This window comes from Rana temporaria, chromosome 2 (assembly GCF_905171775.1).
Source record: "Rana temporaria chromosome 2, aRanTem1.1, whole genome shotgun sequence".
NCBI lineage: Eukaryota > Metazoa > Chordata > Amphibia > Anura > Ranidae > Rana > Rana temporaria.
This window is the reverse complement of record NC_053490.1, coordinates 66,289,985-66,307,374: the sequence shown is the minus strand read 5'-3', so window position 1 is coordinate 66,307,374 and position 17,390 is coordinate 66,289,985. Positions and strand designations below refer to the sequence as shown.

General features: G+C 46.5%; 1 protein-coding gene across 6 annotated transcripts in view; it reads left to right on the top strand.

The window, feature by feature from the left end:
• The window catches only part of LOC120929096, a 197,712-nt gene that overhangs the window by 32,187 nt on the left and 148,135 nt on the right, over positions 1–17,390 (top strand). For 5 of the 6 annotated variants that reach the window (XM_040340307.1, XM_040340309.1, XM_040340308.1 and 2 more), the window contains exons 3-5: positions 2,229–2,362; positions 12,935–12,978; positions 16,208–16,293. In XM_040340307.1, the coding sequence (XP_040196241.1) occupies positions 2,229–2,362; positions 12,935–12,978; positions 16,208–16,293 (264 nt within the window). The remainder of the gene's footprint in view (positions 1–2,228; positions 2,363–12,934; positions 12,979–16,207; positions 16,294–17,390) is intronic. The other variant, XM_040340310.1, reaches the window with a different exon arrangement.

Below are 17,390 nucleotides of genomic sequence, written 5' to 3'. Positions count from 1 at the left end.
AGAATACATTAAAATTTTTGGTTGTAACATGACAAAATGTGGAAAAGTTTAAGGGGTTTGAATACTTTTTTAAGGCACTGAACACAGTCATCCAAGCTGGAGCAATGTAGCTATGTATAAAATATCCATACTGGAATTTACCTTTAACCACTTGCTTACTGGGCACATATGCCCCCTTCCTGCCCAGACGAAATTTCAGCTTTCGGCACTGTCACGCTTTGAATGAAAATTGCGCGGTCCTGCGATGTGGCTCCTAAACAAAATTGACGTCCCTTTTTCCCACAAATTGAGCTTTCTTTTGGTGCATCAGCATCTCAGTGATGCGCCGGGCACGCGCGCGCGCCCCCCAGTGGCCAGAGAGCCGAGGCCGTAAAAAGACAGCCTCCTGGCATTGTAGAGCCACCTTGTGGCCGTCTTTTTACTATGGCCCGGGTGTCTTTGCAATCCCAGTTGTTCCCTTGTAAATGTAACACTGACAGAATAACTGTGCTGTGCAGAGAACAGAACTGTGGGAAAAGCCTCGTACACACGACCGGTTTTCCCGGCAGGAAAACTGCCAGGAGAGCATTTGGCCGAGAATCCCGGCCGTGTGTATGCTCCCTAGCAGTTTTGCTGTCAGGAAAACAGCCGAGAATCCCGACGGGAAAATAGAGAACCCTGCTCTCTATTTTCTCGTCAGGTTTCCCGGCAGAGTGTTTCCTGCCAAGAAAAACGATCGTCTGTATGCTTACCTGTCCCGAAGGTAAACCCGCGCATGCTCGATAAGCCTTCGACACATACACAATAGCATACAAGGCATAGTGTAGGGTGTAGCAAGATGGCAGCGACAGCATCGAATGTGACGAGCGCCGGCTCGTCGTAGTCGATGACGTCACTGCGTTTTTGCCATTCAAAAGAACGGCGGTTCTTTTGAATGGCCGTTTATATGCACGGCTTGGCAAGAAAAGCTTGCCAGGAATCCCATCAGGAAAACAAATGTTAATTTCCTGACAGGATTTCCGGCCATGTGTACAGGGCCAAAGACTCATCAGGCTTCCTCCAGAAAACTACAGGAGGGGGCAGATAAAAGACCAGTCACCCTGCATAAGGAGAGAGCAGCAGTGACATGTCTTTATTACAGAGAGTTTCTTAACAGAGACTAAGGCTGGCCATACATTATATAATTTCCTTGTACAATTTACCTTTAGATTGACCAAAACCATACAATATGAGATCAAAAATAAAGACTTTCAATTTGTATGCACCAGGCAGGCCCTTGCACTATATAGTTGAAGGTAAATCTAAAGAAAATTGAATAGGAAAAATGTACCGGTATATATGTCCAGCCTAAGATTTATACTGGATTACTGTCGATTTTGAAGAAACCTACAAAGCACACCAAGATGCAAATATAAATACATGTGCCTCTTGTATTTTATACAATGTTACAATTTTTGTTCTGTTCCCCAAGTAACAAAGTGCATGTATTACACCACTGTTATAGCCTTAGGCCTGGATACACGTAGGAGATACGACGGCGTATCTCCAGATACGGCGTCGTATCTCTGAGTCTGAGGCGTCGTATCTTGGCGCCTGATTCAAAGAATCAGATACGCCAGAATTTGTTTAAGTTACGACCAGCATAAGTCTTCTACGCCGTTGTATGTTAACTGCATATTTACACTGGCCGCTAGGGGCGTGTACGCTGATTTACGCCTAGAAATATGTAAATCAGCTAGATACGCCAATTCACGAACGTACACCCGGCCGTCGCATTACAGATACGCCGTTTACGTTAGGCTTTTTCCGGCGTAAAGTTACCCCTGCTATATGAGGCGTAGATGAGGCGTACAAATGTTAAGTATGGACGTCGGGCCAGCGTCAAATTTTCCGTCGATTACGTCGTTTGCGTAAGTCGTTCGCGAATAGGGCTGTGCGTAAAAACATTTACATAATACACGCCCACATCTTCTGCATTTGAATTAGGCGGGCTTACGCCGGCCTATTTACGCTACGCCGTCGCAACTTTGCTTTGAGAATATTGCACTTGCCTGTCAAAGTTGCGGAGGCGTAACGTAAATAGGATACGTTACGCCCGCACAAAGATGCGCTCTTCTACGTGAAGCCGGGCCTCAGTGTGTAAACGTATAATTTTAAAAGGGCAGAGCAGTCTTTGTTTGGACAATTTTATCATGCATGTGTCTGAGAAATGAGCAATCAAAACATTAATATGTATGTTCGATTTGCAGAGCTGTTCATACTGTAGCATAAAAGGAGCAACTGTTGGCTGTAATAACAGATGGTGCAGAAAAACATACCATTATCTATGTGTAACGAAAGCCAAAGGTAGACACATTAGAGAGGAGGACAAAGAACTGTATATGTAAGTCCCATTTATTTTGAAGTTATATTCTCTAACACTTTCTTAAGCTAAACCAAATCTGTTATGAGTGTCTCTTCCTATGGATCCATAGCATGGGATTATCAAGGAGCAAAATATCACCACTGAGGGAACCTTTCAGCTATTTTAAACTTTTAAGCCCTGTACACACGATCGGTTTGTCTAATGAAAACAGACAGTTTTCATCGGTCAAACCGATCGTGTGTGGGCCCCATCGGTTTGTTTTCCATCAGTGAAAAAAAATAGAACATGTTTTAAAATTTTCCTATTTATAAAAAAACGATAGAAAAAAATCCATCGGATTAGATTCCATCAGATATCCGATCGTGTGTCATTAAACCCAGACTATGAAAAGTTCTTATTACATGCTATATAACAGAGTATGCATACTCACAAAGCCACAAAAGCATTTGTTTTGTGTAGAGTGAAATATACCTAGTTGATCCTGTCTTCAGCTGTCCTTCCCATCTTTTCTGTGTCCCCTCTGCAGCCTGAGATTGTGTAGACTAGCTATTGCTATCTTCTGAGCAAACTCCAGGTTCAATTTCCTTCTAAGCTCTTCATTTCCTACTTTTTCTTATCTGTGCAGCCCAGCGAACTAAAGAGTAACATGTGAGGGCTTATACATTTGTAAATGACACCCTCCCTTCTCCTCCTATTGATAAACACTATTGGGGGCAGGATATAGTATGCTGATTCACTAAGAAACATTCACTAACAAAAAGTGTATTTTTTATATAAATCAGCATTAAATATATCAAACGTAATTGCTAATACCTGTAAGGTAAAAAGAGCCTTGGGTGCAAATGCTGTCTGAGCAAAATGAAAGCTACAGTAGGTGTTTGTGATATTGTGCTTTTAGCACGACAGCGTCGCGCTGATACTCGGCGACAGGGTGCCGAGATCTCGCCGACATCTCACACTCACTGGAATAGTGACAGCACATCCCAGCAAGCGCGTCATAGAAGCGACGGGAGATCCGACTTGGATTCCCGCCAATTCTACACGTGTGCGGCGTTTGTTATGAATCCTGAGGGGGAAGTCCCCGCCGGATTTTAAATAAAAATCCGGCATGGGTCCCCCCCTCAGGAGCATACCGGGCCCTTAGGTCTGTTATGGGTTGTAAGGAGAGCCCCCCTACGCCGAAAAAAACGGCGTAGGGGGTCCCCCTACAATCCATACCAGACCCGTATCCAAAGCACGCTACCCGGCCAGCCAGGAAGGGAGTGGGGACGAGCGAGCGCCCCCCCCCCCTCCTGAGCCGTACCAGGCTGCATGCCCTCAACATGGGGGGGTTGGGTGCTCTAGGGCAGGGGGGCGCACTGCGGCCCCCCCCACCTCAGAGCACCCTGTCCCCATGTTGATGAGGACAGGGCCCCTTCCCGACAACCCTGGCCGTTGGTTGTCGGGGTATGCGGGCGGGAGGCTTATCGGAATCTGGGAGCCCCCTTTAATAAGGGGGCCCCCAGATACCGGCCCCCCACCCTAAGTGAATGAGTATGGGGTACATCGTACCCCTACCCATTCACCTGCAAGAAAAGTGGTAAAAACACAAATAAACCACACAGTGTATTAAAATATTTTATTTTTCTGCTCCGGAGGCCGCCCCCTGTCTTCTTTATTAGCTCTTTTACCAGGGGGGGCTTCTTCTTTGACGTCTTCGGGTGGGTGGGGGCCGCCGTCTGGTTCTCTTCCACCGCCGGGGGGGGGGTGGCTTTTAAAAAAGCCCCCACCCCCCCGGCGGGTTTCCTCCGGCGTCTTCGGCGGGGCTCTTCTTCTTCCGCTATCCCGACGGGTCTTCTCAACTCTCCGGGGTTCTCCTTCTGTCTTCGCCGCTCTCCGTTGTTGACTCGGCGCACCCCGGTTCTTCGTCTCGCTGTCCGGTGTCTTCTTCCGTGATGTACGTCTTCTCCTTCCGTGCTGTGATGAGTTCTTCTTCCGTGCTGTGACGTCATGTTCTTCACTTCTCTCCTTCTCCCGATGTTGCCACGCCGGTCCTCCTCGCTGAAATGATGGATGCGCGCCTTGCATCGGACCTATATAGGCCTCACAGTCCCATCATGCTCTGTACCTACCCATGTGATACCTACCACTAGGGTCGGGATAGCGGAAGAAGAAGAGCCCCGCCGAAGACGCCGGAGGAAACCCGCCGGGGGGGTGGGGGCTTTTTTAAAAGCCACCCCCCCCCCGGCGGTGGAAGAGAACCAGACGGCGGCCCCCACCCACCCGAAGACGTCAAAGAAGAAGCCCCCCCTGGTAAAAGAGCTAATAAAGAAGACAGGGGGCGGCCTCCGGAGCAGAAAAATAAAATATTTTAATACACTGTGTGGTTTATTTGTGTTTTTGCCACTTTTCTTGCAGGTGAATGGGTAGGGGTACGATGTACCCCATACTCATTCACTTAGGGTGGGGGGCCGGTATCTGGGGGCCCCCTTATTAAAGGGGGCTCCCAGATTCCGATAAGCCTCCCGCCCGCATACCCCGACAACCAACGGCCAGGGTTGTCGGGAAGGGGCCCTGTCCTCATCAACATGGGGACAGGGTGCTCTGAGGTGGGGGGGGGCGCAGTGCGCCCCCCTGCCCCAGAGCACCCAACCCCCCCATGTTGAGGGCATGCAGCCTGGTACGGCTCAGGAGGGGGGGGGGGCGCTCGCTCGTCCCCACTCCCTTCCTGGCTGGCCGGGTAGCGTGCTTTGGATACGGGTCTGGTATGGATTGTAGGGGGACCCCCTACGCCGTTTTTTTCGGCGTAGGGGGGCTCTCCTTACAACCCATAACAGACCTAAGGGCCCGGTATGCTCCTGAGGGGGGGACCCATGCCGGATTTTTATTTAAAATCCGGCGGGGACTTCCCCTTCAGGATTCATAACAAACGCCGCACACGTGTAGAATTGGCGGGAATCCAAGTCGGATCTCCCGTCGCTTCTATGACGGCTCTGTATCCATCGCGGCAAGCCAGCTCGGCGCTGGCTCCCGCGATGGGGCTCGTAGGTGCTCAATCTCGCTGAGAAAGAGAGCGAGATTGACACAAAATCGGGTTCACCTACTGTAGTGTCAATCATCTTTGGCTCTGTCTGCATCATAATAATGCACAAAAAATACACATTTGATGTACAATAAATAATTATAGGGAGCTTTTTCAAACAGGAATGTAATGGGATTTTATAGATCTCAGTTAAAGGGGTTGTAAAGGTAAAAGTTTTTTTACCTTAATGCATCCTATGCTCGCATGAAGGTAGAAAGCTTTTGCGAGGAGGAGCCGAGACAGCCGCCGAGGGACCCCAGAAGACAGGATTCGGGGCCACTCTGTGCAAAACGAGCTGCACAGTGGAGGTAAGTATAACATGTTTGTTATTTAAAAAAAAAAAAAAAATCTGCCTTTAGTGTTCCTTTAAGTCCACCAAATTAGTAAAATTTAAAACCTGTACATTTTATTCGTAGAAAAGGTTAAAATCCATATACAAATCGTAAATGTGTGAAAATAAATAGACAGCTGATAGTGTTGCATTGTACTGAATTCCAAATGCACTTGGGTCTTCTATATGTTTTGCTGAATTGGCTTCTTCAGGAAGTATTAAAGTGCAACAGTACAAACTATATAAAGAAGGGCCAGATTCTCAGTGGAGATACGACGGCGTATCTCCAGATACACCGTCGTATCTCTGCGTTGCGCCGTCGTATCTATGCGCCTGATTCTTAGAATCAGTTACGCATAGATATCTGTTAGATCCGACAGGCGTAAGTCTCTTACGCCGTCGGATCGTAACTGCATATTTACGCTGGCCGCTAGGTGGAGCTTCCGTCGAATTCCGCGTTGAGTATGCAAATTAGCTAGATACGCGAATTCCCGAACGTACGCAGACGCAGTAAAGTTACGCCGTTTACGTTAGGCTTTTCCCGGCGTATAGTTACCCCTGCTATATGGTGGCGTAAGTGCGGCGTAACAATGTTAAGTATGGCCCGTCTAAGTTGCGGAGGCGTAACGTAAATCGGATACGTTACGCCGCCGCAAAGTTACGCCGTTCTATATGAATCTAGCCCAAAGTGTATATGGAAAAAACGTGCACGCTGCTATGTGAAAGAAAATTAGGCATCAAAAAAAGGTGTGTGAAAAGATTCAGGAAAATGCAGGCTCGCTCCAGTAAGATTGCTTCTTGTATAGGTGTCACTAAGAGAGAACAAAGACATCCATAGTGCAATATTACCAGTAAAATTAACAAGTTTATAAAAAAAATCTGCTTACATTAAAGTAAGATAACATCCGCAGCTATAAAAAGGAGTAGTGACACACTCACCTCCTCACCATGCTTCCGTTCTCGATAGCAGTATAGCAGGTGACAGGAATCGGGTAAGAGTCCGCTAAATCAATAGTGGCCCATAATGGCATTTGATATTTCTCGTGAAAGTGAGATAATGGTACTATATTCACTGCAGTTTAATAGGCGTGTAAATTGGGGACCGAGAGATCACCATTGATCTTACGGGCGTATAGAACTTATTTAATTATTCTGGGTCTAGTGGAGCCTCAGACAAATTTCTGAATTTTGCATTGGTGTATGCAAAAAATATGTAGAGGGACCTGGACCAGTAAAACTCTGAAAGAATAAAGCAGTTTTGGAATATAGGTCATACGCACCACCGTAATTCTACCAAACCAAGATAATGGGAGATGGGTCCAAGAGGACAGCATATCTGATAGCTTCCTAAACAAAGGAGGGAAATTGGCCTGATAGGCCTCGTACAGACGACCGGATCTATCCGCTGGGATTGATCCGCGGATCAGTTCCAGCAGATAGATCCGGTCGTGTGTACGTCCGAGCGGACATTTCCCGGCGGATAAAAATCCAGCCGACGGATTCCCAGCGGATAAAAATTTCTTAGCATGCTAAGAAATCTATCCGCTGGAATCCAGTCCAGCGGACTGATCCGGTCGTCTGTACAGACTCACCGGATCAGTCCGTCCGCTCCCCTCCCTCTCATGCGTCGTAATGATTCAACGCATGCGTGGAAGTATTTACCTTCCAGCGTCGCGCACGTCGCCGCGTCATCGTCGCGACACGTCACCGGGGATGTATTCCGCGCGGATTTCGATCTGATGGTGTGTACAGCCATCAGATCCAAATCCGCCGGCGGACCGTTTCCAGCGGATATCCTCTCGTGAGTCCTGCATATGTCAGAGTAAGCCTAATCCCCAGATAAGACAACAAAGGTACCCACTGAAATAAGAAGCCATGTTTTAGGGTTGCCAACTCCAAGAGTGTAAGGTTAATTGACATAGCTTTTGACTTGGTAGGATTGACGGACAGACCCGAGAATGATGCAAAAGTATCCAAAAGGGAAAACAGGTCAGGAAGGCCAATTCTAGGATTAGTGAGGGACATCAGATATCGTCCGCAAATAACAATATTTTATGAGAAATACCAACTTCTTCTACCCCCGTTATGTCTGGGTGAGAACGGATCGCTTCTGCCAGAGATTCCAGTGCCAAGATAAACAAAAGTGGGGAGAGTGGACACGCTTGCTGGGTTCCCCTCCTGACGATTCAAAGCCATAGTACTTGACTTTAGCCCTGGGGGTAGTCATATAATGCCAACACCCAGCTTATCTATTAGATGAGGCCAAGACAGAGTAGAGCTGCACAATTCTGGGTAAAATGAGAATCGCAATTCTTTTGCATAAAATGAAGAAAAAAAATAATTTAAAGTTATTTTCAACACATTTATGTGCTTAAATACAGTGGGGCAGATTCACGTACCTCGGCGCATATCTCCGCCGGGCGCAGCGTATCCAAGACACACTACGCCGCCGTAACTTTTTTTTTTCTAATCCTCAAAGAATTTGCGCCGGCGTAGTGTATCTTTGGCGGCGTAAGGGCGCGGAATTCAAATGGATGTGATGGGGGCGTGTTTTATGTAAATACGTCGTGACCCGACGTAAACAACGTTTTTTTTTTTTAACGGCGCATGCGCCGTCCGTGGGGGTATCCCAGTGCGCATGCTCAAAATTAAACCGGAACAAGCCAATGCTTACGACGGTGACGTCATTCTACGCAAATCCCTATTCGCGGGAACGACGGCCATACTTAACATTGAGTGCGCCTCATAATAGCAGGGGTAACTATACGCCGGAAAAAGCCGAACGCAAACGACGTAAAAAAATGCGCCGGACGTACGTTCGTGGATCGCCGTAACAAGCTAATTTGCATACTTGACGCGGAAATCGACAGAAACGCCACCTAGCGGCCGCCGAAAAAATGCACCTAAGATCCGACGGCATACTAAGATATACATACGCCTGTCGGATCGATCCGAGATGCAGTCGTATCTTGTTTTGTAGATACAAAACAAAGATACGACGTGCAAAATTTGAAATTACGCGGCGTATCAAGAGATACGCCGGCGTAATTCTTTTGTGGATCTGCCCCAGTATATGTAAATCTGACAGACTGTTTACATGTTAAATTTTAAAAGCCCCAGCAAACCTACTGACCTTACATGCTTGCTAATGTGACAGAACACCTCTGATTTTCACATTTAACTAAATGTGAAATTAGGAGGTGTTCTGTCACATTAGCAAGCATTGTAAGGTTTGCTGCTGCTTTTAAAATGTAACATGTAAACAGTCTGTCAGATTTGCATATACTGTATTTAAGCACATAAGCTCCGTTTTGTGTTGAAAATAACTGTGAAATTTAAGACTCTGTTGGGTGTAACAAGATGTCCACTTGCCCCCTTCTCACTAACATTACTGTGCAGAAGTGTGCGGTGGAGCAAGATGGCGGTGACGAAACATCACTTCCTGACGAGACAGCCGCCGCCGTACCAAGATGGCCGCCGCTCCGGAGCTAGGTTGAAGCCGGGGACTTTCCTATGGCCGCACCCTAGTATCATTTGAGCATGGCAAACCCACTGTGAGAGGATATGGCCAAAGCATTTTTTTTTCTGCACTGTGCCTCTTTGGGCTAGGCCTTTTGGCTAAGTCAGGGGCAATTTTTGTTACCAGGCCACAGGGCCCAGCCTATGCACCTGTACTGTCAATTATTTGTATAATTGTGTAATTCTCACACAGGATATTTTAATTATGTAATCTACTCTTTATAGCTTGTATTTCATTCAATCTTGAAACGCTGTATTACTATGTTTTGATTATTAGTTGACTATCTCCTGTTATGGTTGGGAGGCTTATTGCAATACCTAGCTAGTTTGTTAGTTAGTGCTGTTGGAACGTCAAGTTTTTAATATATGAACTGTATTTCTATGTTCAATTAAATCTAATTTTAGAGAATTTCTCTTTGTACGACTGTATTCTTACCAGCACAATGTGCCTGAAAAGTCCAAAAACTAGTCCCCTGTTTCCCTTCTTCTTATTTGTATAATTCATTTTTCTTTACTTTTGTTTGTGTTTCTCCCCAGCACCCCCTAATAGATACTCTGAGCCCCATCTCTCTCCAGTGATGTCCACGATTCCCTTGGCTCGCTTTTTGAAAAAGAAAAATAACAATCACTTTAAGTGCGCTTTTTTGTGTGTGTGTTTTCACATGCACTTTTTTTGTGTTTAGTATTTGCACACCACCGCTGGTTCAAGAAAAAAAAATACTTTAATAAACAGACCTTTTCTGTAGTACAAGTGTCCTAAAGTGATACTAAAGGGAAAATAAATAAATATATATAACAAATACGTAAATACTTACCTGCTCTGTGTAATATTTTTGCACAGAGCAGCCTCGATCCTCTTCTTTTCAGGTCTACTGCCAGCGCTCTGTGCTCCTTCCCCCTGCTGAGTGCCCCCATAGCAAGTCATAGGCTATAGGGGCCTTCGTGTATGCTCACTCCCGAGCCCCTCTCTGTGCGTCCACTGACATACAGTACTGGGCTTGGCCCCACCCTCCACTCCCTACTTACTGGCTGTGATTGACAGCAGTGGGGACCAATAGCTTCCGCTGCTGTGTCTGAACCAATAAGGAGGGGGAGAGCAGCTACTCTTGTGCACATCGCTGAATCGAGATGGGTAGTATAGCGGTACCCCTGTGGGGGCTGCTGATAGACTCTATACCCCACTGGCCATCCCGACTCTGCAAATCCTCTCTTACCACTGACACCTTGTGTTCCATTCTGAAATGTTGCGTTTGTAATGAGAAACTCACACAGTATCACTGAATCACTCAGATATGTTTACTGAGATAAAGAATTAACACAAGAAATTATATAAGTAAAACACAACTTATTTTAGACCTAGAATATCATTTGCCATTGACATACAAAGGTGTGTAACTTAATACCTCCACAAGACATATGTGAACAGGTACACACAGAGACAAATATCCAACACCTTTAAAACATGTATTGGATACCTTTCCTCTGAGGCCTCAGCACACAAACCAGCAACAGTGTACAGCATATACATACAGTAACTACAATGTGAATTTGAATTGCTAATTGGCTCAACTTAGGTCAGGCATGTCCAAAGTCCAGCCCGCGGGCCAACCGCAGCCCATGTTCCGGTTTTGAACGGCCCAGCCTGGTTATTTGGACATATATATCTTTTGTGGCCCCCGACGATCTCCCAGTGCCTGGGCCACAAAAGATGTATATGCTGGCTGCCTTGGAGGGGACAGGGAGGAGGTGGGACGAGTGCCGTACACACACAGGAGAATTTCCTGTTTACGGGCGGCCTCTGTAATAGGAAGTCCCGTCTCCGGCGCTGCTATTGGACGACTGTTCTGTCCATCAAAGGAAGCAAGATTTTCTATTAAAGAGGCAGCCGTGTAAACAGAAGATTCTCCTGTAGGTAATCTTTGGCGCTCGTGAGTGCATTCCTGGCAATGGTGAGTGCATTCCTGGCACTGGTGGGTGCATTCCTGGCACTGGTGGGTGCATTCCTGGCAATGGTGAGTGCATTCCTGGCAATGGTAGGTGCTGCATTCCTAGCAATTGGGGGTGCTGCATTCCTGGCAATTGGGGGTGCTGCATTCATGGCAATGGTGGGTCTGCAGATGGGCACTTGTGAGGCTGCAGATGGGCACTGACCCCTATTTTGCTTCACAGTTCTTTATTTAAAATGTAATTTTGTTTCCTGAAACTTCCCTCTTAAAGTGAAGGTGCTATACGGTGTTATACACCAGTAAATACAATATATCCAAATAATACACCTGAGCTCATCTCTTTACTCACACACAGCCACAAAGGCAAGATAATTCTTGTTGGACAGTGTATTAGTGCTCGAAAGAACACCCTTAGACTGAATTTTAATGGTTCAAAGAGTGTCAGGCAAAATGGTCAGCCCTCACGCATGTTCACTTAATCAAATCTGGCCCTCTTTGAAAAAAGTTTGGACACCCCTGCCTTAGGTGGTAGTTCAATGATTAAGTATTAGAAAACAAAGCAGTAAAGCATAACAAAGAGGAAAAAGGTAAATGTTCCTTCAATTCCGGACATCTTCAGCTGGCCTGTTGTTTATACTGCAGTGTAATTTATAATTTGTAATCCAGATAGGTGAAAGACAAAAGAACTGAAGGGCAAAGATGAACTGATGAATGCTTAAACGGAAGAAGTATCCCCACTTGTATGTTCCTCTTTAAGTATGTTAATGAGATGAATACATTACTGACTTTACAGCACAGTGGGGATGAATAGGCCCCAAGCGCCTGCTGTATAAGGCCTGTAAAGTAGTAGATTCACATTTGTGGAACTAGCCAGTCTGTAGAAAAATCACTCAGCAATACTGTTATCTCTATCTGAATGAGCAGGTGCCCGCTCACCACTGTGGACCCGGTCAGATAAAGGGCTCCAGCTGGAATCCCTTATGGTGTCTCTGTCCGGTGAAATGGCGCTACCACGCCACACTGCAACTCCCGGTGGACTGAAGGGCAGGGTTTCCCAGAAGCTCTGGAGCGCAGGCCGGTCCGCTTGCTGGAATATCGATGCTGTCCTCTGAGGTCACTCTGAGGCTGGCGATCCGACTCTCCGCTGTGTAGGCCACATATTCTCACTTCCGTCACACAGACCTCCTGCTGGCCGGTTCCAAATGGCGTCCTGAGAGGCTGAAAAAGGCCTGCCCTCCGTTTTATTTCTCCTCCCAGTAGGCTGTTCTGTGTGCTGTGCATTGTGTGTCCTGCAGTTCAGAGCTGGCCTGGCCAACAGTATTACTACCTCATCCACACTACATGTCCCATAATGCATTACTCTGATCGCTCTCAAGGTGGAAAAAAAAAACCTGACATAGTTCAGCATGCACTAGGGGGAGCCAAACCCATATATGAAACAATAAAACATTCAATAATAATTATAACTCTAGTAGCAACCCTTGGCTACAGTAGGTATTGGGAGGGGGGGAACTGGGGGGGGGGGCAGCTGCACACAGGTTTTTTCCTTCAGGCATAGAATGCCTGAAGGTGAAAAACCTTCAGCCTTTAGAACCACTATAACTTTTTAAACAGAGAGCTTTACATGGCTGGATATAGTCCAGACTCATTTATGCTCATATTTGTTTCCCCTATTCTAAACTGCCTTTTATATAAATGATTTGTTAATCAAATGCTTTTTTTTCTCTTTACAGTGCTTATTGTTATAAACATGCAAGAACAGATCAAATTGCAAAAGGTAAGTTAAGTTTATAAATGGTGCGCCAGAAAACAAGCATGGACCACCAGTGCACCTCATTCCCGGCTGTGATCTGAGCTTTGGACAACTTAATGCATAGGCACAATGTACAGAGCCAGTCAGAGTGGCTCTGTAACTTGTGTTTGCTGTGAAGCAGGGCCATAGAAATGTAAACACCTCCAGTTTTTACAAAACTTTAGCTCTTTTTTAAAGGTAAAGAAATTAAAGGTTAATGTAATAAATGTCCAATTTCTTGTCTTTGCTTTTATATATTAAAAATAAAAACCACATTAGTTATTAAATACCATCAAAAGACTGCCTATCTATCTAAAAAATAATGTAAAATACTTTTAGATATATATTTGCATGATTAAAAAATGGGCTAGTAATGATGGAGTATACGATAGGGTTGTCCCGATACCACTTTTTTAAGACCGAGTACAAGTACCAATACTTTTTTTCAAGTACTCGCCGATACCGATTACTAATACTTTTTTTATCTCATCTGACAGTGGCGCATGTGTCCAGTATTTTTTTTTTCTTTTTTTTACAATTTTTTTTATTACATTTTTTTAAAAAAAAATCTTTAAATTTTTGTTTGTTTTTTTTCAATGTTTTATTTTTTTAAGGGTGGGGGATGAACAGTATCAGTGTTTTTATTTTATTTTTTATTATGTATTACAATTTTATTTTTATTTTTTTATATCCCTTTGAGACAGGGAAAGGGATTAGGGGCACAGATTCCCTAGTCCCTTTCTCAGCAGCCTCAGCTGCACTGAAAATGAATGGAGAGAAGACAGCGGCTTAACACAGTTTACAATGTTTCAGTTATGTGAATGGACAGAGTCAGTGATCACTGGCTCTGTACATTCAGAAAAGGTAGGAGCCGGATTTAACGGCTCTTACCTCCGCTCTCCATCCTGACACATGGAGGGGGACAGCAGCTCAGAGGGAGAGACAAGAGGAGGACAGCAGCACGGAGGGGGAGAAGAGAGGGGGACAGCAGCACGGAGGGAGAGAAGAGAAGGGGACAGCAGCACAGAGGGAGAGAAGAGAGGGGGACAGCAGCACGGAGGGAGACAGCCGCATGGAAGGGGAGAAGAGAGGACAGCAGCACAGAGGGGGACATGGAGGAGAAGAGAGGGGGACACCGAGCAGCATGGAGGAGGAGAAGAAAGAGCGACAGCAGCACGGAGGGGGAGAAGAGAGGGGGACACAGAGGAGAAGAGAGGGGGACATGGAGCAGCACGGAGGGGGAGAAGAAAGAGGGACAACAGCACAGAGGAGAAGAGAGGGTGACCAGAAGCAGCACAGAGGGGGAGAAGAAAGAGGGACAGCAGCACGGAGGAGAAGAGAGAGGGGGACAGCAACACAAAGGTGAACATGGAGGAGAAGAGAGGGGGACATGGAGGAGAAGAGAGGGGGACATGGAGGAGAAGAGAGGGGGACACGGAGGAGAAGAGAGGGGGACACGGAGTAGCACGGAGGGGGAGAAGAAAGGGGGACAGCAGCACGGAGGGGGACACGGAGCAGCACGGAGGGGGACACGGAGCAGCACGGAGGGGGACACGGAGCAGCACGGAGCGGTACACGGAGCAGCATGGAGGGGGACAGCAGCAGAGCAGCAGAACGGAGGGGGACTGGAGGAGGATGAGGAGATGGTCAGCGTGATCGTTTGTGGGAGAGTTACAAGCACTAATCACCGCTGATTTCACTAAAGCAGCTGAAAGCCAGACTTTGAAACCTATACAGGGTGATCAGTAGCTTATAACTCTCCCACCGAACTGATCACCTTACTGCCCAGGTATCAGATGAAGCATCGAAGCATTTGCCCAGAGTACAAGTACCGGGACAACCCTAGTATACGAGGTGTGTCTAAAAAGTTTGGTGAATGGTCTGATATCTCAACGGCAGCATGGGCCAGGCATGCGCACATGCACATAGCTATCCAGAGACGCATCGAGAAGCGCCACCTAGCATGGAGTACATGTGACTGTCGGGGTAAACCCTTTGCGGGCAGTCAAACATAGTCAGTGTGAGAGGTAGGGTTCCAGCGCAATGGAGCAATGAGTGAACATCAAGTTCTGCTCCGAATTTGGAGACAGAGACGCATGAAATTTTGATGCAAGTGCACAGGACGGAAGCCGTGAGCAGAAAATGTGTTTACGAAAGAAATGACTGAGGATGAGCCACGTTTGGCTCGGTCGTCAACCGGCAGAACCCCAGACATGAATGAGCAAGTGTGACAAATGCTGGCACAAGATCGGCAATTGACTACACTCGATGATCGTCCGTGAAGATTTGGGTAAGCAGAAGATCTGTTCCCAGGTTTGTGCCACACAAGCTGGCAGACAAACAGAATGCACAACAGATGAAAACCTCTGGAGATTTCCTTACCATGTGTGACCAGGATCCATCCTGACAATCGTCACAGGGGGTGAGACCTGGTGCTACCAGTTTGTTTTGAAATCCAAACAGCAATTGATGGAATGATGTTCACCGTCTTCCACGTGACCCAAAAAGAGTTGCTGGCAAAAGTCCAAGGTCAAGACAATGGCAGATTCATTTTGCATTAAAAGTGCAAAGTGCACTTGAAATTGCACTGAAAGTGCATTTGGAAGTGCAGTCACTGTAAATTTGAGGGGAAGCTCTGCTTATTTTATTATCCAATCATGTGCAAGCTAAAATGCTGTTTTTTATTTTATTTGCATGTCCCCCTTTGCATGAACCTACACTGGACCCCCTCCCCATCCTCCCGGTCCCACTCTACCTGAGGCCGGCAATCACCCTCTAGGAGACATCGGGTCGGCGCTTCACCGATCCAGTGATTTGGGGGTCCAGTGTAAGTTCACCTTACAGATTTTCTGTAAAGGTGAACTTACACTTTACAGTAAATGTAATCCAATAGCATGCATTCTTTCTGAAAGTAAAATGTATGCTATGAAATAAAGATGGGTTTATAAGCTGTATTTCTTTGTTAACAAATATTCTGCAAGATGTAAGAAAACAGTGATAGCCTATATTTATTAATAACTGTGATCCGTGTATGGCTAGGTAACCAGAGAGACTGGTAATGATCCACACTGTGCGAAGTGTAAAAATCTAGTAGAACCCTGATGTCCGCTGTATACATTTAATAAAACAATTGCAGTTACTTTTTTATTATTTTATATAGGCAGTGCATGTGCATTTTGAACAACAAAAACTGTTTGTGTATTTTTACTTTCAGAAGCTCAGAAGAATAATGGCACAGAAACATCTGGAACTTCCATACTATCAGCCTGCTCAAACAAAGCACGTAAAAACAAAACACCGGTAAATGAAATAAAAATATGAGTACTTGTTTGTCACTGTATTTTCAGGTGTATAAGACAACCGGGCGTATAAGACGACCCCCTAATTCTACTGTATTTCTACAGTTTTTGCCTATACTCACTGTTTAGGATGGCCCCCCTTCATATTGCCTATATTTCCTTCTTCTTAATGTAAGTTGAAGCCTTCCCACACTGAGCCAATAACAGCGAGCGATGTATTATATTAATTAGGGTTGTCCTGATACCACTTTTTTAGGACCGAGTACAAGTACCGATACCGAATACCAATACTTTTTTTTAAATGTGTCCCCAAATGCAGCCATGTCCCCCCACAGATGCAGCCATGTCTCCCCCCATATCCAGCCATGTCTCCCCCATATCCAGCCATGTCCCCCCCCCATATCCAGCCATGTCCCCCCCAGTCCCCCCCATGCAGCCATGTCCCCCCATATGCAGCCATGTCTCCCCCCATATCCAGCCATGTCCCCCATATGCAGCCATGTCTCCCCCCATATCCAGCCATGTCCCCCCCCATGCAGCCATGTCCCCCCGTATGCAGCCATGTCTCCCCCCATATCCAGCCATGTCCCCCCATATGCAGCCATGTCTCCCCCCCATATGCAGCCATGTCTCCCCCCATATGCAGCCATGTCCCCCATATGCAGCCACGTCTCCCCCCATATCCAGCCATGTCTCCCCCCCATATCCAGCCATGTCCCCCATATGCAGCCATGTCCCCCATATGCAGCCATGTCTCCCCCCATATCCAGCCATGTCTCCCCCCATATCCAGCCATGTCTCCCCCCCATATCCAGCCATGTCTCCCCCCCATATCCAGCCATGTCTCCCCCCATATCCAGCCATGTCTCCCCCCATATCCAGCCATGTCTCCCCCCATATCCAGCCATGTCTCCCCCCATATCCAGCCATGTCTCCCCCCATATCCAGCCATGTCTTCCCCCATATCCAGCCATGTCTCCCCCCATATCCAGCCATGTCCCCCTTACCTGCATCCCGCTGCCGCCGACTGGTTAATACGCGCGGGGAACATTACAGCTTTCATTTGAATAGCTGTAATGATTCGCGCCGCGCTGCGTA